Consider the following 22,657-nt stretch of genomic DNA (forward strand, 5'->3'; position numbering starts at 1 on the left):
AGAAGCACACATGAACTTTCTCACTCCCGCCTGTTTGTAGGCCTCCTGGCCAGCCCTGGGAAGGCAGCGTGGTCCCAGCAACAGCCAGAATCTGTGCGGTTCACAACAGCCCTTGCACACACATGCAGGGGTGGGTTTCACACTCAGTGCTACCAGTACCTGAAAAACGATCGGGGCAGGGACTGCCGCTTTCTCAGGGAACTCCTGCCCACCCGGTGCCCATGAATGGGCAGGGTCTGACTCCTTTCAAACCGTACCTGTCTGCTGCAAAGAAAAGAAAGCTGAAGGGAAGGAGCCTGCAGGGCTGTGGAGAGGAGCATCCAGCATCTCCCCATCTCCTTCCATAGCCACATTGGCAGCAGCTGAGCCACGCTGCACATGACAGCAGCCTCCAGCTGAGAGCGTGACCTAAGAGAAACAATCAGACTCAAGCCACACAGCACCATCTTTGAACCCAGGAGGCTGGTGAATCTTTTTGGTGCATCTGCACCTCTGAGGTATGTCTCCCATTGCTCCTGAAGATACCAGGATACTGCAATCCCCCTCAGCCCCAGACCTCTGTGATCTGCTGCCTTCTGCCCAGACACCCAGCTACATAGCCCACTGGCTGGCTTTGAATACCAGAGTGTGAAACCTGGGAGGTGTCAGCAGGACAAGAAATGAGCTGATTCGATATGGGTGTCTGATGCCACTGGAAGTGTCCTGGGCCTGTTCTGGTTGACCCTGGCAGGATCTTTGCCTGGTGCACTAGTCTATCTGTGCCACATCTGCTGTCTTGCATGGACATCTCAGACACCCCAGGAGACTAGAAGTGGTGTTAGATGCCTGCACTCAGTGAATCACTCCCATGCCATGTTCTGGACCACACAGACTTCACCTTAGGCTCACACTTGATCTGTATCCTCCAAGCCCAAGTTTCCTTGGTACTTTCCAGTCTCCTGTCCTTGTTTCGATCCACTTATTTCATGCTTTTATTGCTGGTGTCATGTCACGTATGCATCTCCTGCAGTTCTGCCCCTTGGAAAGTCCTTCCCACTGCTGCCCCCGCTCTCCTACCCACATTCCACAGCACTCTGTAGAAGTCACCCGCAAGTTGTGAGTCCTCCAGGAGGAAGAGACCTGGCCACCCCCCATGCTGCACAACAGCCTGCACGAGACAACTCAGCACTGCAAAATAGCATTGAACCCCCCATACACACTCTGAGCAGAAGACTCCCAGGACTCAAAACCATTTGTGTATCTCCGGGCTACTCCCTGCAGGACCACATGTACTCCCAGGGTACAAAATGCCTACACAGACCATTTAAGCACAGGCAGGGACGCAGCCACCAACCTGAGCCCCAGCACTTCCATTACAGCCTGGGCAGACAAGAGGAAGACAAGTCATGGGGTCTGTTGGTGCAACAGCCACAGGTGTCTGCCCACCTCCCCCAGTGTTAGGCAGGACATCAGCATCTCCCTTGGTGTCTGGCAGCTTCACCACCACTGTCCAGTGCTCCTTCCTTGCTCACTGTAGCTCCATATGCCTTGTCTGTCTTATAGTGTAGCAGCACTGGGGAAAAATTTGTTCCCTCAGCACCAAACTGGTTCAGTTCCCCAGCTAATCCACCCTGCACACAAGCTGCATGTTGTGAGGACCTCTGGGGGAGAAGGTTACCCTCGCCCTCCTGCACAATGCTTCTTGTCAGGGCCTTTGCAGCACCCTCCCAGGGTATTCCCTCATCCTTGACATGCACTTGCCTAACTGTCCTGGCAAGGAGCGGGACAATGGCAGGGAGGTGAGAGAAGAGGCAGTCTAGGTGTGCAAGGACAGCCTCAGGCAGGCCCGGAAGCCACCCACAGCCCTGAAAAGAGCAGACACTGCTTCATGGCTCAGCCCTCCCAACCTTGTAAGAAGCAGGATCACAGATTGCTGCTGTGGGAGAGCTTCACCACCATGGCAGCTGGGGAATGTCTGAGGCAAAGGAAAACAGTGCGTGGGAGGTCAGTCTCTCCCATAGCTGGAAAGTTGCTCCTCTGTGAGTGGGCGAAGCCTAGCTGGCTGAAAGTGCCCCTGACCTGTGGAGCTCCAGGGATGCTCCTGTGATCCAGGCAGGCCTGACACGTTGCCAGGGATACAAGCCAGGCATCTCAGGAGAGCAGCTGGGAGAGCCACTCCCTTTGGACAAACTGGGATAAGCCTTTCCCACAAGGAGGGAAGGAGCATCCAGCTCTGTGGCCATGTCTCAGAGACCCTGTGAGTCATGAGGACAAATGATAACCCCCTATGCAGGCATGGGAGACGAGACCAGAGCAGCCTCTCCCTACTCTCCATCACCCGCCACGGCCATCTCAAGGACCTGCCAATGACCCAATGCTAGGGGCCAAGCTGCTGAGAGCCCTGGCCCACTCAGGATGGGCATCTGCCTCCCCCAGCAATCATATAGTTTCAGATACCGTACCAAAGCAAGGCCAACACACCACATCACACAGTCTCAGCTAAACATCAGGCCCTGAGGCATCCTGTTAGTCAGAAACAGCCAGCTCCCTCTGTCATGGGAGCAGTCAAAATTTGTCTCTAGGTGACAAGAACCATTCGTTGTTCTGATGACCACAATCTGCCTGCCAGGACTTGTCTCCTCACTTACTAAAGATAGGCTATATTGCACCACTGGGCTAATATAGTGGCGACCTATCTGCACCCACCCCTCATTATAGATAACAAGGGAGACAGCCTAATCCTGGTGTGACAGCATGCCACTTAAATGCCAGGCAATGGGACAAGCAGAGGACCATAAATTCACAAATAAAGGATGGCAATGGATGGCAGAATCCACTAAAGCAGGCTCTGTGAACTCAGCATCTCACCTCTTGATGGTCTGGGTGATTGAGGTCTGTCGTTGTAGCACCGGCCTCCTCACTTCATTAGGCAGGGAGGGTACACGGCTGTTGTCAGCGGGCATGCTCACACTTCGCAGAAAGGCCTGCCGTCTCGTTGGCTGCAAGGAAAAGCAGGAGGGCTGTCAGTGTTCTTGGAATGATGCTCTCCAGGGCCAGTCAGGTTGTGAAACGTCTAGTTAGCAATTCAACAGCGGCCCAACACCCCAACAAGTGTGCATGCAGTTGGGCAACAAAATCAGGCTAACAAGGACTGTGTTCATGTTAGCCAGAAATGGCTTTGCAGAACAGAATGGTTAACATCAAGGACACAGCACCTGTGTGTTGCAGTGGGTCTCAGCTCAGACTGGCTCTAGCCTGGCCCATGGACTGATAGCCACTTGTAGATGGAAGTATATTAAACGAGCTCCTGCAACATACCCTCCTGGCTTTTTTCTAGCCACAAGGAACCCAGGTCATGCACTCCTAAACCACTCCACGAGGTGATGAGAAGAACAGTAAGTGAGATTGCTTCATAAGTGACTCTGGATCAGCTCTAAAAGCCTGCGAGAGATGTGGGTGGGTCTGCGCTGTAGCTGCTGCCTGGTGCAGGCTATGCAAGCTGGGAAAGTCACATCAGCTTTGCTCATAACCTAATTGTCTGGACACACTCAGGTCTGAAAGCTCCTGGCATGTCTTGGCTGAATGTCACCTACCAAACATGACAAAGCTCACCGGACCGCTCTCAGCTCATACAACTGCCTCCCCAGGGCTGCTCCAGATTAATTTTTCATCAGCTTGGCAGAGACACCATCTCCCATTTGTAAAATGCAGGCGGAGCAGACTGTCCCTCTGGCAAGTGAAGATCTAATCAACTGTTTCTCTGGTCAGACACTGTCTCCGTCTCAAGACTACTCGCTACTCCAGCCCCTCTAGCCCAGAAAGCTAACAATTTCCACTAATCTTAACGTTTTTGTTATGTTTTATGTGAAAACAATACATAGATACTCAGGTTGTAAGCCAAAGGAGCCCATTACACACTCTTAACTTGACAGCCTGTGCTGCACACACCGGACCTGCAGAGAACCTCTGCCAGCTTCCATCACAAGTACAGAGTGCCTCTGCAGAAGGTGCCCCGCTGGATTTAGAGATTTCACACAAGAGAACATTCATCATAGCCCTAAATAAGTGATTCGGAAGGTTTCAACCTGCATTCCACTTAAAAACACTCCACAGTTAAAACACCGCATTCCACTTCGAATCCCTGCAGACTGAACCCTGATCACTTTCCTTCCAGGGGAAAACCAGGAGCAAGATTTATCTGCCAGAAGCTGTCACATAACTGCTGGAACAGCAAAAAGGCCAGTCTTTGCTATTCCAAGCTCAACATAGGTTTCCTCTTAAGACAAGCTCATCCTCAACTCCCCTCCAGGGAAGCTCTATAACCCTCCATTTCTCTGATGGCTAAACCATTCTTCCACACAAGCAACTGAACCCGGGCACTGCACCCCACCCACGGAGCTGGGCAGTAAGAACCCTCCTCCAGCTCTGCCTTTGGTGCAGGTAGTCTCTGTTCCTGCAATACGGTCACACAAGCAGCCAGCAATCATCCTACCCAGGTCTCACCTGTACATGAGAGTTTTTGCCACCTTGTAGCAGAATTTCCTGTTATTCTTCCTATTGCCAGCACAAATACCTATGTTTTCTCTCAGTTTGCGCAGTTCCTGTTAACCTATCACCCCATCTCTGCTTCACCACTCTTCAATGTTACTTATTTCCCATCCCACATGATTTTCTTATGTTTCTCATGCTGGTAAAAGCATTGTGTTGCCAGTAACTGTTCTTTCTCTGCTGTTACTGATGACAGCCTGTTATTATCTTGGCTGTTCATAAGTCAGATTCATTCCCTGTTCATTTCAGCATGAGGTCCAGCACTTCCAGGGCCTCATGTTTGTCTAGGTGCCCTTCACTCCTCCAGTCCCCTAAGAAATGCTTCTTTGAATACTTCACTCCCATATCCCCCAGCCAGGACACTTTTCACAATCCACACATCCACAAAGTCACATCCACTGATCTGAGCACATCAGCAACCCACTCTCATCCCTCCCACATCCCCTTCAAGGAGGAGTTAATTAGCAATCATAAATTTACTCAACGCCTCTGCCCCTTCTCACATGGCCTCGTGACCTGCCATCACACACTGCCTTTCCCTCAGCCAGGACTGCTGGAGACCATGGGCACAGGCATGCTCTTGGCACAGTGAGGCTCTGCACACCCCCTCCATGGCTCTGCAGACCCTTCCTCCTGCCCCCAGCCTCTATACCTGTACAGGCTGGGGCTCTTCTGGCACCGACACAGGCACCGGCACTGGGATGTCCAGTTTTAACCATGGTGGCTTTTTCCGCTGTAAACTGCTCGTGCTGTCGTGTCGCACCTCCGACATTGTCCCACGTTCGTCCTCAGGCCTAGGAAGAGGGAAGAAATCAGAGTCAGGAGCAGGCAGGCTCATCCCTGACATACATGCCAGCAGGGTCAAGCACAGCACTCTCCTCCAGGCTGTGAATGATGAGAGCCAAGCCCCACATCGAACAACTTCCCAAAGTGCCTTGTGAGGCTTCAGGCATCACAGGTTGTGTCTGCACTGGTCAGCCAGGACCAGACACTCAGAGGACAGGGTGCATTTCTAAGGCCTGCAGGACCTTGAGCCAGGTGCCAGTCACAAGTTTGAGAGTCACCTCCCATTAAGTTTTTTGCTGAGACTACTGTCAGATCCAGGTTCCTTAAGAACCAGCCATGAATTAAATCTTAATGAGATCTGGATCCAGTCCCAACTGAATAAGTAGCTGCAATACCAAAAGCCACTGACCTCCCTCTAAAAACAGTTTGTGACTCACAGGCACCCTTGCCCATCCAAAGCAGCACCAAACTTTCCTACCTAACTACTACTTAGCAATTAGCAAGTGGCCATTTCTCGTTGTTGGTTCTGATCTCTTCTAAATGTAGTCATTTCCCAGAAACACAACATAGTGCACAAAGTAATACAAGTATAGCATCAACATTACAGAACTGGCACTAATCCTGAACTAAGAGTGGTTTTCATACATAAATAATAATGATAAGGTATTTAAATAGAAACCGCTGTGTTACCAAAATTCCAGAGGAACCAGAGTGACTCGCTGTCATCTTGCCCCCTCTACTATACTTCAACTTTCTCTTCCTGTTTAGGTTGCATGCAGTGGGACAGGGACCATGCAACTCCTTCAGGCTGGCAGAGCACCTACTTTACTGTGCACGCTCAGAGAAACAATTAAGAAAATAGATTTAATTGGAGGAATCAGCTCAAATACCTCCACAGGTACTTTCCAACCTAAGTTATTCTACAAGCTCCTAGCACAAATGCAACTGCAAGCTAGCAGTGGGACACATGTGCTGAATGGGACAACAGATTTAATTCCCTCCTAGCTCCCCCGTTGCATTGTCCTAGGCCACACATTCCACAGGGGACAAAAAAAAACAATTAAAAAAAATAATATCAAGAGTCCCAGCCTCTTCTCCCACCATGGTGGACAGATGGAATAAGAATCCAGTTAACTTAGCAGGCACACATGATCTGAAAGGGAGTAGGAGAAAAGCTCTCTGTTCCAATTGAAACTCAGTGCTCTTACAATGTTAACACAGTCAATTTATTTTAAATGCTTAATGAGTGTAATATGCAAGGATTCTTCCTTGGGAGTGGCCAAGTCCTAAGACAGGACCAGAGGCAGAGGGACCTCCATCCTTGGAGACATTCAGCACTCAACTAAATGAAACCCTGAGCAGCCTGAATTATCCCTGCCTTGCACAGTGCCCGAGCCAGACAACCTGCGAAGGTCCCTCCCAACCTGTATTAGGCACCGGTACCCTGAAACACGCGCTGCCTTTCACAGCATTTCCACCATATTCCCACAGCTCACTGCAGCTGCTCTGGAAAGGGAGCTGCACAAGTGGCAAAGCTTACCACTGCAAAAGGAACACGGGGGGGGGGGGGGGGGGGGGGGGGCGGGGCGGGAATAGGTCAACAAAAAGGAGAGGGGGATGATCTGGATTGGGTTAGAAGAGAATCTCATCTAAAAGGAGCTGAAGACCAGCTGCTAGCTCAGTCCTGCAAGCTGGGCTGGCTGCCAGCAGCACCGCGCTCAGCTGAGCTGGAACGACAGATAGGGAGGACTCAGCTGTAGGTGGGTGAAGGTTGGGTTTCAGCAAATACCACAGGCCCCCAAAAGTCTGGGAATTCAAGTACAGACATGCCCTTCATACATGCACCACAGTCCTGTGTGCAGACAGTGCCATACATTAGAGGGACACAATTCCTTCCTTCCCTCCACTCCTAGCCACAGGGGTGACTAAATGCATCTGTTCTAACTTCCTATAAGAAGAAAATAAGAGTATTAGGGGAACTCACGTCTGCTCTTGGTAAGGGTAAATCCACTACAAGACAACTTTCAGTCTTGCATACAAACAGGCAAACTTGCCTTTACGGTGAGGTCAGAAAGCAAAGCAGATTTCTCATACCTGAAAAACTCCCTTGGTGTAATGCAAAGAGCTCCAGCATTTACCCATGAGGATCACGAACACCAGGTCTTCTTGAGATGCTCTAATCAGACAAGCAAAGAGGGACAGAGCCACCAGTCTAGCATGACCAAACACAACCTATTTCATACATGCCCCTCATGATGCAACTTAAGAGCCTCCTTTCTGTGCCTTCAAGGGCAAATGCAGAGCCTCTGAACTAGCAACTCTTCTTTTTCCAGCATCTCTTTAATGAGCAGACATCACTCAGCTTCCTTCCTGTCCACCTACAGAGCTGCCTTTGTGAGCAGGTGCTTTGGGTGTAACGCATACAAGCGTGTAAGGTTTGCAGCTTTATCAAACAGTGAGACCAAGCCAGGATGGTAGTGAATGAAATGTCCAAAAGCTGGCACAACAACACTGCACTCTGTGAAAGACTTTCAAGTGAAATCTGTTTTCAGTCCCCCTTCCCAAATTGCCACAGACAGGGATGTTCACCTATCCATCACGCTGGCTTCATCGCAACCCTTGCAGACTAGTGCACAGGGATCTTCAGCAGTGTGCACACACGCCACATGCAAGGAAGAGGACAGAGCACGCACACACATGGGGTCAAGCCTGTGGCCTTATCATTATCCCCAAAGTTGACTTGAGTTTGTACGTTAGGCCAAAAGAAGATCTCAAGATGAAATTCACGTAGCTGACAAAGCAATGCACTGCTTTGTCCCAACTTCAGCCATTAAAGAGCTCTGTAAATAGCAAAGCATTAAAATGCATATATAACTGTGTAAGTGTTTAAAAACCAGGTGAGTTTCAAGAGTGACTGCAAACAGAGTACTTGGGAGCAAGTTCTTCTACCAGTTTGACCTTTCTTACTTACTGAAATGTTCGTTTCCCAATAAAAAAGTACAGTGAAGGCAGAGCTGTTTAGCATTCCCAACTACATGTGTGCATTTGGAGCAGCCAAGCCTAAACCTCACAAACACATAAGATGAAACTTGCAGGGCCTGATCCTCTGCACACTGTGGATACACGGCCACAGCACAGGTCAGCCAACTGCCTCTGACTCAGGGCACAAAGACTGGGATTTGGACATAAGAGGCAGGTCTCCAGCAGATTAATGGCGAGACTGAATGTGGATCCAGCCGTATACATAGACATATAGTTTAGCTGTACATAGGTGCATAGCTGCGTACATACATGTACAGCTGGACGGTTGAACAGAGGCTTTGCAAGGCAGGTAACACCCCTAATTTATACCTGGTCCTCACTCAAAAGTGCTGCAGTCACTAATTTCCGTCTCTAAAAGCACATGCTAAGTTTCACACTAACCCCTCGATTATTTTCAGGGGTTAGTATTTCAGGATACAACATCCACATATTTGATTGGGCCAATGGGTTTTGTTTCAGAGTTGACTGCATTGGTACATATTTCATTTGAATGGCCCCATATCCTCAGTCCCAATTTCTCAGTACTGTTCCAACAAGCTTTTTGAAGAGGTCACTGACAGCAGAAGGATAGGAACATACACAGTACAGCCATGCAAGGTCAGGCCTAGCGTCCATCTAAAGGCAGTATCTCATTTCCAACAGAGGATGCCTGGCAATGGGTACAGAGTACAGGATCACTCGACAGTCGTTATCTCCCAGGACAGAGTCATGGCATGTGCTATGAATAACTCGGAGGCTTCTGGTGCCAAAGATGTCTTCGCATTTAATGGTTCTGCATCAATCCAAAGATTTTTCTTCCAGAATTTATCCAACTCATCTTTTAAATCAAGCAAACTTCTGGTATTCGTAACTGCATGTAACAAAGAGCTCCACAGCTGAAACATGTACTGGGTGACAAGCCATCTTCTCCAGTTTGTCTCTAAACCAGCCATTTCCTGTGTTCACTTGATGCCCCATAGTTCTCAGGCCTGGGCTAGAAGAGTGAACAGCTTTTCCTTGTCCTCTTTTCCATGCCAATCCTGACTCTACAGATCTCTTCCATGCCCTTCCTACCATCCTCTCTTCCCACAAGCACAGCAGGATCCACATCCAGCTGCTCAGTCCTTGGACAGGAGCTGTTCCAGACCTCTCACTTGTGGTTTGCAGCACCTCCTAAAGTCCAGAAAATGCTCCACCAACCTTGACATATACTAAATATCTTCTCCCTGGGAAGGTGGAAATGTTCATGCTTTCAAGCTTTTGTGACCTGTCATTGGGGCTTGAAACTCAACTTCTGGGAACCGTTAGGATACCAATTCCAAGTGACATCAAGAGAGAAGTCTATTACCAAAATCATGTAAGAGCCATTGGAGACATGGGTAAGGACACTGAAGAGACTGGGAAGAGGTGGAATGGCCCCAATACTTGCCTGGACTTCTCATCCCAGTGCTGGCACAGTTCCAGTCCTGCTGCCACCACCTGCACTGCCCAGTCAGCTCAGAAGCTGTTCCCTCAGCATCACTGAACTGAGGAATCCAGAAACACAAACTCTTCTCCAGCACACAGGTTGATCACCCAGCATTTGTAAATCTAGCTTCTTCCAACTGATCAGCTGCATGTACAACTGCGGTAGCAGTGCAAAAATTATTAATGAAGTCCATTTCAATGCAAATAAACAAACAAAAGAAAAAGGTGGTATATTGCAGATATTCTGGGAAAGTCATTTTCAAAAGCTTCGTGCCAAAGCAAGGTCACAGTACCAGAACAAAAGCCAAATCCACTCTGCTGTGGGTCAGGCTAAGAAAGAGGGAGAGCGCATTAAATTCCAAAGTTGGCACATGATCAAGAAAAGCTGCTTAGTGAAATCCACTGACCCAAACAGAGAAGGAAAAGCCTTGTACAGAAGCCTGAGTATGCTCCTAAAACTGACAGGCATCTCAAATACATTCAGACATTTGCACAGTCATTTCAAGGACAAACCATCCTTCCATTTAAACAGATAACTGAAGCTACTCCCATGCTGATTTTTTTTTCTTCCAAAGTTTCCATTTTACCAGCATTCCCATTTAAAATAAAGCTTTTTTTTCCTTCCAAAAACATACAAAACAAAAAAACAACTTCATTCAACCTTGCCACACAAACACACATAATCTACTTTCTCCAGCAACACTGCTCCCCTCCAGCACAGCGTGTGCACGTAAAAGACACCTGGGCTACTCCATTGCAATCTGATCACCACGCCCCATGGTCAGCCTCCAGCTGTTTTCTTCCACTTTTTAAACTCCCATCACTGTAGCAGCTGTATTTGCCATGCCTGCTCTGCAGAGTCCCAGGCAAGGCCAGTGTACCTGAAGGGGTCTGCCCATGCAGCTGTCTGGCTGAGGCACACGGGTAGGCATCCGGGTGGAGGGACAGCAAAGAAACCGGGATCCTAAATGTGTTCTCCAGGCAGAGTGAGCCAGGGGAGACAGTGGACTGCTGGCTGTGCCTCTCTCTCGAGGAGGATTTCTGCTGGCACAGCAGGGAAAAGGCAGGAAGCCCAAGGAGAAGAGGAGCAGTGGGGTTTCAGTCTTGCGGCTGCCAATAAAACCATCAAGCATGGAACAGACCCAACAAGTTACAAATAATATCTCGAATACCAGGCGCAAGCCAGACCTTTAAAGCAAGCCAGATGGAGGGGCTGAGGGCAGGCAGGGATGAGGAAGAAGGATCAGGCCTGTGACCCTGCACTCTAGAAAAGGCTGTTGAGGGCACAGCAACACCCAGGCTTTAGCTGAGACCACCACCATGTCTCCCCCTAAGAACTACCTCAGAAATGAAACAAGGCCAGCAGCACTGCTCTGCCAGCAGCCCTGTGCAGGGTGCTCTCCTGCTCTCCTGACCCTCACTGCTGAGCTCGGAGGAGATGCCATGAGGCTTTGCAGACTGCCTCATGAGGCTGCCAAGCAGAAGGTGGGGTCAGAGCAACCCAGGCACCCCTGAGCACAAGCCTGGCAGCAAGCTAGGCAGACCCGCTGCCCTTTTAGCCCTGCACAGCAGGGAGCTGGCAGGACTACCATCCCCACGCCCACTGCCCCTCTCACTGCCCTCTCCCATGCACAAGCTCTGTGAGTGATGGTAGGGATTGATACTGCCTAAAACAGCCTGCACCAAATCACACAGGCAATGGTTCCCCTGCCTTCCGCTTGCAAGCAAACCAACCTGACAGCTAGCTGCTGCCCAAAAAGCAGTCTTGCCTTACTCTAGTGAGCCACTTCAAGGTGTTTTACCAGCACAAAACTAACCCTAGTAAATTATTTCCTGTTGATCTGGCATCCTGAAGAGGCTCAATTTCAGATAAGCTCTGTGCAACCTGAGAGAGGAAGGGTAGGACCAGCTTATTCAGTGATAGCTCAGCATGATAGCAGCTGAGCTGAAACATCAAACTACAGCCTGAGCACCTTTGTCCCCCACCTGTGTGAAACAATGTTCCTCCATCCCCAGCCCAGCAGATCAGTGCTCAGGGAAACTGCATTTGCCCCTGCCAGCACGCACACAGCACACTGAGCCCCTGTGCTCTCCTCTGGAGAGGGACCAGACAGGAGGCCTGGGGAACAGCCAACCTCTTATTAAAAGACATAGCTTTCCTGCAGGCCAGTGTGGCACACTGGAAAGACCTGTCCCTACCCAAACTGTCTTTAAACTTCATGTCAAAGCAGAACATGGAAGAATGGATCTGAGGTGCCGAAATCCTTTACGTGGGCTTCAATGGAACAGAGGACTTTGCCTTGTAGAGAGTGAATTAAAAAGCACACAATCTTCCACCTGAGAGTTTTCTTTTCAACCTAGAAAGAGCACGCTTGAGCAGGTGGCCGTAAAACCAGCATGCAAGTAGATCATGGGAAAGCAGCATGCCAGCACCGTTGCAGAGCTGCGCCAGCAGGAACCCACCAAGGTGGGGAGCTTGCTATGGAGAAGGTCTTTTAACTTCTGCGGCTACCCAAGCAACCAAAGCAGCGCGGAGGGATCTCACCGTGAACCACTTCATTTAATTAACTGAGAAATACCAGTGGAAACTTCCTGGCTTGGAAGAGGCCAAGCAGACAGGAAACGGGAAGCTACACTAGCAAAAACCCAAGGGTTTGGATTCAATGCAAAGCCTTGTAGAATGATACTGGTATGCAAGAGGCACACCAAGACTGCAAAGCTTCAACTGGGACCCACTGAACTTGGAGAAAGTTCAGCTATATACAGAGCCAGTGGGTTTTAAATACAGGTAATAAAGCATCTGCCACTGAAATCCGAATGTATATGAGTCAACCTCATGAACAGGAGCGCAGATCAGATGTCCCTTTGAGCAACTGATTTTCTTGATTTTCAGAAAAAGCTACAGGTCATGATGGAAATCAATAATAAACAAGTTCCTACTGGAACACCAGCATTAAAACTTTTCAAAGCAGCATCACATGGGACCCGAAAGGTCTCCAGATCTGGCGCCCTTATATAGAAGAGAGAAAAAACAGGGAACTCAGAAAACTCTCTGATTCCCATTAGTCCCCAGATCTGTAGTTCAGCTTCTCCAAATACAGGTTAAAAGATGACCCCCAACTGCAGCCTACAAACAACACTCACACAGGCAATTGACTGATCTTCAAGGTCCTTTTGTTGCAGCAGACAAAAGGCAGAATAGTAACAAGAACACAGAAGCCAACGCTCAAAATTCAAGCTATAAAGATGTCACACCCACTTGAAAGAGATGCAAGACAAGAGAAGAAGCAGTGCCCCCAGCCCTGTGTTGCCCCCCTCCTCGTGCTGGCACGGGCATCCCTGCAGCTGTTGGGTGATCCACACTGGGAACCGACCCACATTAGCTCAGCAAAGAAAACGGTTTGTTCCAGCCCAAGCTCCTTCCCTGATCCAAGTCACCACATGGCTCCACAAACACTTGTGCCAGCAGAAGGAAAGGGGAACAAAAAGAGCAGCTGGAGCCAAACGACTGGACTGCTTCTCAAGGCAGCACAGTTTAAAGCGATCACGAAAACATGGCAAAAAACTCACACTTGCAGCACTGTAGGAAGCTAACAATTATCACAAGGGAGGTGGTGGGTTCTGCATCTCTTGAGGCTTAAAAAATCTTCTGAGAAGTGCCTTCACTGCAGGTGCTGAGTGCAGCAGGAATAAAATACTACTGTATCACCAGAGGCAGAGCGAATTTTTGGTGGGATCAAAACATCCAAACCATCCACAGATTTCTCCAGAGCTGACAGCCAAGCCTCATGCATGGGGAGCTTCCATAGAAGGGTTCCCAAGGGATGAGTTTCCCCTGCTCATCTATGGCCTGTGGCACCCACAAAGCAAATAGGTGGAAAGGAGCCAAGTAGAGCAGACTGGACAGAGGGACTGTCTTTTCCATCTCCTAAGCATGTGTGACCAGATGACAGAAGCAGGTTCACAGCACTAGCCAGCATGCCTGCACCCCAGAGTCCACACAGGGCCCAGGCAACAAGCGATCAGCATCCAACTCCACCTTCTAGAGTAAACCCAATACAGAACCATCTACAGCCCCTAGATACCAGATACCAGCAAGGGGAACAGTTCGAGTATAAAACATAACAAACAAAGAGGAGGGAGCAGTGGAAATCCTTCTGGAGTACTTTGGCATCTTCATCCTGTTTGTGCCTCTCCATGAACACACCCTGCAGCTTTGCACAGAGAACACCAGCCTGCCACCACATGCAACAGCCACATCTCCAGCAGCCATGTCCCAATACCCTGGTCACAGCACGCCACTTATAGGCTACATCTGGGCACAGATTGATGATGATACCTGCTCATAGCTCCAGTCACAGTATGTCAAACATAGGGTGAGAGAAGCCAGCACTGACCATCACTCCCATTCCTTAGGGAAGCTGGTAGAGTCAGCACTGCCTGGTTCTCAAAAGGAGAGGCTTCCCACCTAGAGATCCATTACAGCTACCAGACAGCTGATGCTTCTCAGCATGCCTGTGCAGGAACCCAAGGATACTACTGGTGGTCCAGTGCCACAGTGACCATAGCCAGAATGGATAACAAGTATAATCACATTAACAACTCAAATATTAACAATTCCAATTATAAACAACTGACTGCCAGCACTGGAAGCGTATCTACAGCAGAATCACTTACACAAGCCTTGTTCTTGCATGCTGCTCCAAGGTAGCCACAGCTGCCTGTTGGGTTAGCAGTGCCTGTGCTGAGCTGGCAGAGCCCTTTGCCCTGGGGTCCCCAGCAGCCTCAAAGCACAGCTGGCTCAGTACTCTGCCTGGGTCTACACGTTCTTCAGCTCCTTGTTAACAAAGAAGCAGGAAAGCATGATCACAGAAACTATTTTAGTATGCATTTAACTCATTGCAACAATTAATGGGGCTGCAGAAGACCCTGTTCTGGATTTATTTTCATTACTAGTAAAACAGATGTGCTGTCAAGTACTGGCTGATCCACAAGTACCATGGACACAGTTATTGCTTGAATTATACAGCAAGGTAAGACGCACAAAAATGCTTTTGTCAGCGAAGCCATGACCCCACATAAGAAAACAAAAGACAAAACCAACAAAATCCTGCCACTGTATTTTAACAAAGGTACAATTTTTCACTGGAATTGTGCATTTTAAGTTTTTTCCACCAGCCCTCATATGCATCACAAGTACTGTAAGTGTTCGGGACAAGGAAAGCTAGGAACACAACACTGGTACAACTCTCAAGACAGCAGTAAACACTGGCTCTGGTTGCTTTTGAAATAGCTGCTGCCAGTGCACCCACCTCAAGAGCAATTTTCTTGGTAAAGTAACGCCTCTTAGTGATTACAGCATTGTTTGTTTAGAAAATATGACATCAATAAACAATCAATGGAAAAGCAACTGCCAAAACTAGCAAGTTCCCCTAAAAAGATCACAATACTCCAAACCAAGAATTATGTTAGACCAAAAGCCACCCAACCTCCACGGCAAAAGCTCTCTGTACTAAAGCAGCTAAGAATCACTGTTTGTTGTGCTAAATAAAAACGCCCCATTGGCAAATGAGATCAAAACTGCCACAAATGACAACATTTCCTATGGAAAGTTACATAAAACCATGCTGAATAGCAATCTAAAAAAATCTTAGAGGAAATAACAATAACAAACACTGGAGCCACCAGAAGACGGACTATATTCAGGAAGGATGGAAGCCACAGCATCTGAGCCATTCAAGCCAGCTTTCTTTCCACGTTCCTTTGAAATTCAGAGCATCTTCACTCACCATCACACACCGGTTTTTTCCAACACAACCACAGTTCTGTTCACCTGGATCCAAGTGAGAGGACAAGCCTGCATCCACCAGCAATGCCCACAGCAATGAGGCTCAGTGGAGTTCCTTCAAAGCAACAACTAAATAGCCAAGGACTCAGAGCAGAGCTGGTTCAGCTGGAGCTGCTCTTCCCAAGCATTAGCAGATTTAGCAAGGGACACAGGAGTCTGACTTCTACTCTTGCTAGCACTCGACAGTCAGCCACACACCATCTCCTACTTTGTCTAACTGGAAAGCAGTTGCAAGAAGAGCTTAGTCTTGCTCTGCAGGTATGTGTACACATGTGTATGTTCATGTGTGCCCAACACACCAACTCATTTATAACGCAAATAGAAACAATCAAATTCTAACTTTGTTTTAGCAAACCAAATTAAAAAACTAAGTGAACCACACTTCTTCAATCTGAGTGAATGGCACGTTCTCTCTCACTGCTCTCCCTGAAATTACAGTCCCAGAGTAGTCAGAGAATAGGAAGGTATGCTCACACTTTCTGGCAAAACAACTCACAGCCTGCTGTCTTCTACAGTTCACTTTAACGCAGTGGGCTTTGAATTTGACAGAGAAAAGTACCTCCCATGTGCTGCCTACAACAGGGCAATAACTCCTGAAATACGGAAACTCTAGTCATCAATGCAGCTGCCTGAGCCCTCAAGATTTTAAAATTCAAGCTGTTATAACTTTCACTGAGTCAAAGCCAAGTAAGCGTTGGACCTGTAGAACAGTAAAAGCAGCATCCTGCACAGCTTCAGGATGACCTCATACAGATTGTTCCTTTTTAAAGAAAAAAAAACACACCTTCAAAGTAGGGATTGCTGCTGACCAGCAGAGCAAGGGGCTGTCTCTCAGCAATGTGGAAACAGGAAGGGGAGGAGGCGGCAAAGGTAGGCTTTCCAGAAAAGGCAAGATCAGGCATGTCTTGATATCTCTTCTCCCCTTGGGAAGGCTGTACTGTGCCAGGGAAGTGTTTTGTAATGATACTTCTTAGTTCACTGAGAAGAAATTACATTTCCTTTAATAATCGCTGTGTTTTAGAGATGCTCTGATTACTAGGGCAAGGTCTATTTGTTGCTAAAGGCCCCAGAATTTGAGAATTTGAGTATCCACTGCTCAGGTCTACATCACAATAGTTCTAATGCTTCCAATGGTATGCAAAAAATAGCTTTAATTATATTTGAAACAAATGGTTCATCTACATAGTTGAAGAGTGCACCCAAAGCAAATTTCAGCAAGAACAAGCCTTATATCAATCTGACATTTGCTGTCTCTGCAGCAAACAGAGCACACAACCAATGGAACTCGCACTCAGTAGCTTTAGGAGATTTAAGTTAACCTTAACATGAAGAGTAAGCTCTCCGCCTTCACCAAGTAGCAAATCGCCACCGTTTGTTATTCAGAAGGATTGACCATACTTTGGGTGATTTATTCAAAAACTCAGCTACTCATTTGCTCATTGTGACATCCCAACACACATTAAAAAAAAACAAAAACACACTTCCTCGTTCCTACTGCAGTATGGACTGAAAACAGCAAGTATGAGACATGGGATCTTAAGTGGGCTTCAACTACTCCTGTATGGCAGCTAGATGAGCAGGACCAAAAAAAGGAGCAAGCGATCAGAAACCCCTGAAGTTCAGCTAACAAGGACATGACAATGGGCAATCTCAGCACAGACACAATTTCCACTGCTCCCTGTGGAAATGCCATTCTCACAGGGTTGCCCCTAGACCTTCCCAAAGGCACAGTCAAGCCAGCCTGTGAAAGCAGAGTGGTTGGCAGGCAAGTCTTTCCCACCCCATGCTGTATTGGAGTGAGGGCCTCTATGACTTCGAGAAAGCAGGCCTGGGTGGCAAGAGCACACATCACACACCAAATCAGTTTGGGGTTCTTCAAGGACACAGAAAGAGCTGCCAGCATGACAATGGGAAATGCTGTCTAACAGATTCATTTCCCTCCAAGGTTAATTCTTGCCTGTTGCCTCCCTGATCCCTTGGGACTAATATCTGCAGGACTAGGATTGTCCTTTTTAAATATTTTTCTGTCACTTGTATGGTGGGTGCTGACCTCAGAGGGGAAATCACTGGACACTAGTGGAGTAAGCAACAGGTCCTCATGTTCATTCAGTTCAACTGGTTTGTCTGCTGGTTCTGAACAAGGCAAAAAATAAGCAAACCAAAAGAGAAAAAAAAAAAAAAACAACCAAAACAACAAACCACAAAGATTAAAAAAAAACCACCACTGAGAAGACCACTACCCACATGACCCTGAACAGCAGGGCTTCCCCTCCTTTGAAGAAAGAAACCATCTTCACTCTATTTTCCAGCGGCATTGGGACATTTTACCCACAACACAAGTCCCACTAAATTCAGGCTACAGCACACATTGAGACATTGTCACACTCTCAGCAGAGAGGATCCAACACACTTCTCTGAGCAGGCAGACAAGACATGCGTTCTGTGGGTTACTTAAAACTACAACAGGTACATACCCAGCATCAGGGAGGCAACCTTACAATAAACCGGGTGGGATCTGCACATTTCATGTCCATTTCATTCCAACTAGATGACAATAAAGTTAGACCTGGAGCCCAGCACCTCTTCAGCTGAAAAGACAGGATACTAATCCACATCTCAGTTCAGGGAAAATGTTTAGGAAGGAACCCATCCTTGAGTTTTAAGTGTTTCTACCAAAATGGGTCATATACCAGCAACAGGCAGGTGGCTGCAGGAACAGCAATTAAAAGAAGTGTCACACTGGGTCACAATTAATGCTGGAACCTCCAAGAAGAGCACATGGTCTTCATGGGATGCCAAAGCATCCAGGGAAAACTAAGGAAGAAAGGGAAAACTAAGGAAGAAAGGGAAAACTAAGGAAGAAAGGGAAAACTAAGGAAGAAAGGGAAAACTAAGGAAGAAAGGGAACAACCACAAGGGAAGAATCCTCTCAAAGATCGTTCTGCTAGAGATACAGAGAAACACCAGGATCTTCAGCTCACAGCCAGTCTCACTCAGTGGGCAGCATCCCCAGCAGCACACGGAGTGCTCTGCTAGCCTTTTTCCTGGATACACTGAACGGAAGAGGAAAAACTGGGACTCCTGGTCATGTTTCCCACCTCAGGCCTTCAGCACTAACCAGGCTGTGTTTGCACTGCAGAGAGATCTGACACACTGAATGGAATTAAATCTTTACTAATTATATCTGAGCATGTGGGCTTTGTGCCCAGAATCAACTGTCCTATCATGCCACACTCAGCAGACCCTGCCTCTTTCAGGGCAACGTGCTGGGACTTGCTGACTACTCTCCGGGTCTGGATTCCAGAAGAACAGGACTGATGACCCCAAAAGGAATTCCTATTCCTGCCTCACGACCTCGCTCAGTTGCAGGCTCACTGCAGTCCCCACCACAAAAATTAAATCAGCCATCTGCCAAGTCCAGTGACGAGGCGCTGACCCTCTCCGAGGGACATAACTCCTGACTGAGGTGACACGTCAGGGCCATGCGCTCTCAGCACCAAGCCACAGGAAGGACGAGCTCACTAGAGAAGAGGTGCCTGCTCTGCTCTGCAGGCAAGCAGCACTCTTCACATCCAAAGCTCATCACCCCGGCTGAAGCCTACCCAGGCACAGAGCAAGACATTCCTGAGACTGGGGCCAGCCCATGGCTTTCCCGAGAACCTGAAAAGCCAGTTTGTAGGAGATCTCTTGCAACTGTATGGCTTAAAAAAAAAAAAAAAAAAAAAAAAAAAAAAAAAAAAAAAAAGCCTGTCATGGGAAGTCCCAGAGCAGAACTAGTTTTGTGGGAGTTGCTTTTACACTGCGCCGCATTCACCTCCTTTCATGGGAACACACACAATCAGGCACACCACTGACAGATGACCATGCATGAGAGCCGCTTGCCTTCCAGGGGGGCTCAGGACCGATGAGCACAGAAACCACAACAAAGCTGGGGACCTGTTCCAAATCCACAGCACCTCTCGGGAGGCTGGCAGGGTCCCAGCTCAGGAATGGCACCAAACTCCCCAAGAATCCGCACACAGACAGTGGAGACCTGGGCTGCCCAGCAGTAGCCACGAGGATCTAAGGACACAAGAGGGATGCAGCAGGAGAGGGGGATGATAGCAGTTATTAGAGCAACAGAGGGTTAAAAAAAAAAAAAGTAGACAAGCTTTCAGGTACACAGGGCCTTTCATAAAGTCCTTTTAACAATGAAAACTTCAAGGAAGTATCTGAAAGCTTATCTGTTTCTTCTAACTATATTAACTAATCTAACACAAGTTATCACCTCCTCTTGCAAAACCTGCACCACCAAGACAGAAGAGCTGGAGAGCAACATATATCCACACACTGGAATGGAAATCCCATTCTCCTTCCAAGGGTCAGCTCCCCAGCTGGCCTCAAGCCAGCCCTTTTTACCGCTGTGGTCATGGCACAAAGGCAGCTACTTGTCTATGCCGGTCTGTCAGCATTACTGCAGTTAACACCCTGCGCTCCTTCCTCGTCCCATGCTTCATTCAGAAGCGCCTACAACTTTGCTGCCTTGTCCCTTCCCGTTACGTGCGACTATTTTTTCCTTTACTGCAGAATACACAGCTTTCTTCCCAGAGGAAATCAGCAGCTATGGGGACAAAAACAGGAAGAAAGGAAACAACTTCCTGCTCACTCCAAGACCCGGCCTGGAGGCATCCCTGACCAACACCGAGCACCCCTCCAAGCCAACCTGGCAAGAGAACCAGCAGCCAGAACCATGCCCGTGCACAAGGACAAGCACCAGGCACAAGTCATCTGTGTTGCCGCTCGCCTCTCCCGAGTTACAGGGGAGAAAAGCACAAGCTGCAACGTGCACAAGGGGCTTTTTGGCCACAGCGGGGCTAGCGATGGAGGGGAAGGACAGGTCGCTCTCTGAGGAGCCTGAAGGGACTCAGCACCAAGGACGCAATCCTGCAACAACCTTACTCAGGCTCCAGTTGGGCTGCTGTGATCCTCTGCTTCGTGCCAGCAGCGCGTAGTGTGAAAAGTCAGTTGAGGGACTCGGTCCTGAGGAAAACTAACCTTTACGTGTAAAAAGCAGTATGTTTTCCACAAAGTGGCTGCCGAAACAGCGGTGACAGCATCAGGGGAAGGGCGGGTGGCAAACGTGTGGGAAGAGATGGGGGCGGAGGGGCCATTTCTGCTCCAGCGCGGACTTGGATCAGCTGAAACACGCCATGACCACGCACCTTCACCTACGGCCGAAAGCACCAGGGTCACCAACCTCCCGATGTCCAGAAATCCACGGTCAAAGCTGTGAAACCCCGGTTCTCCTCACAGATCCTCTCCACAGATCCAAACGCTGCTACTTCCAGCTGTCACTGACAGGGCCGGGCTCTCCACCTGAGGTACCGGGAGGCGAGCGAGGGCTGCCCCAGCCCGCGCTTTACCTCACGACGGTGGGCGGGCGGGCGGGGGGGGGGGGGGGGGGGGGGCGGGGGGCATTTTCTCAGGGCTGACAGGGGTCGGCGCCGTCACCTCAGGACACCGGGCTCAGCCCCGCGCTCCGCCGAGGGCCGTTCCCTGCCCGGCTGAGGCGGCGCGATCCGCGCCGCCTCAGCCGGGCAGGGAGCGGCCCTCGGCGGAGCGCGGGGCTGCCCCTCACGGCCGCGCCGCCAGCAGGGGGCTGCCGAGCCGCGGCTGAGGCGGCCGGGCCGCGGGACGGGACGGAGCCCGCAACTCACGTGTGCGCCGAACCCCGGGAGCACCCCCGCCTCGACCCCCCCCCACACACACACACACCCACACCCCTCAGCCCCGGGACTCACCGTAAAGGCGGGTGGAACGCAGCGGCGAAGCGCCGCTCGGGTCGGGCCGCCCCCCAGTGCGGTTTAAGGGACCGGCTCCGCCGAGCTCGGCCCGCGGAGGGCGCGGAGACTCCTCCCCCGTGCCAGGGGCCGGCCGGCCGGGCACGCCATTCACAGCCGCGGCATGCAAATGGGAGACGGGAACCGAGCGGCGTTCGGCGGCCTGAGCCCCGCCGGGGAAGTGCCAGCGCCCGGGGCCGCGGGACGACGCATAGCGCCGCGCCGCCGCCCTGACTCACGGTGCAGGAATGCGCCGCGCCGGGCGGAAGCCACCGGCCCGCCCGCGGCCCCCGCAGCCCCGGCGTGGAGCCCCCGCCTCCACCGCCGGCGTTTTGGGGGTCGGCTTCACGGGTGGCCAGCGCTCCCTGGGGGCTGCAACCGCCCACCCCCGGCCGAGCTGGGGGTGCAGCTCCAGGTCCCGTTAGTCCCGGGCTGCTGGAAGCTGCGTTTCCCCGCAGCGCCCGGCTGCGAGAGCAGGCAGAGCCGGGGGGAGCCCCGGGGGGGAGCCGAGCTCGGCACGATGGGACACAGAGGGGCCGGGCACAGCCAACTGCCAGGGTCCTGCTGGGCCTGCCCCGGCCCCGCTGCCACCCTCGGCGCCGGGGCTCTCGCAGGGGTGGCACACAGCTGCTGGCGCTGGCCTAGGTTGCTCCCAGTTACCTTCTCGCTCTGTCACTGTACTTTACCTGCTTTGCCTCATTCCCCTCCCCATGCTTAGCCCTGTGTTTCCCATCAAGTTCTTCACACCTCCTCCAGCCATGTGGTTAGCGTATCATCCCTTCCCTAAGCTGCTTCTTTCCTCCCAGCTTCAACATTTTCCCCTTCTGGCTGGCATCCTCCCACCCCAATTGCTCAGCTGTCCTTGCCTTTGTCCTGGGACTGTTGCCGAAGATTTCTCCATCCCTCCTCTCCAGAGCGTTGGTCAGCATGTATCGTTCACACAGAGGTTTGCTAGAGCTCCAGCAAGGCCTGCAGCATGCAGGTCCCTGACCCACAGCTGTAGATGCTTTTGATATTAGTAAGAACCGGGGTGGTAGGGGGTGTGTGTGTATACCTTGCCATCTCACCATGTCTTCCCTGCCAACCCGCAATCGAGGCAAGCAGGAAACCTGTTGCTGGGGCCAGTGCTCCCCACGAAGGCTGAGCTCATCGGTACCACACCCACCCCTGCACGTGCCCGTGCACAGCA

The 22,657-nt window shown here is 50.1% G+C and overlaps 1 protein-coding gene across 4 annotated transcripts in view; it reads right to left on the bottom strand.

The window, feature by feature from the left end:
- The window catches only part of RHBDF1 (rhomboid 5 homolog 1), a 38,224-nt gene extending 16,276 nt beyond the window's left edge, over positions 1-21,948 (bottom strand). Inside the window, exons 1-5 of one of the 4 annotated variants that reach the window (XM_055804482.1) lie at positions 21,430-21,948; positions 20,684-20,856; positions 5,180-5,321; positions 2,848-2,978; positions 160-261 (exon numbers count right to left, since the gene is read on the bottom strand). In XM_055804482.1, the coding sequence (XP_055660457.1) occupies positions 160-261; positions 2,848-2,978; positions 5,180-5,299 (353 nt within the window). In that variant the 5' untranslated portion in view covers positions 5,300-5,321; positions 20,684-20,856; positions 21,430-21,948. Of the gene's footprint in view, positions 1-159; positions 262-2,847; positions 2,979-5,179; positions 5,322-20,683; positions 20,857-20,885; positions 21,071-21,429 lie in introns of those variants that run through there. The other 3 variants (XM_055804481.1, XM_027796324.2, XM_055804483.1) reach the window with 3 other exon arrangements.
- Positions 21,949-22,657: the final 709 nt, after the last annotated feature.

This window comes from Falco peregrinus, chromosome 5, assembly GCF_023634155.1.
Source record: "Falco peregrinus isolate bFalPer1 chromosome 5, bFalPer1.pri, whole genome shotgun sequence".
NCBI lineage: Eukaryota > Metazoa > Chordata > Aves > Falconiformes > Falconidae > Falco > Falco peregrinus.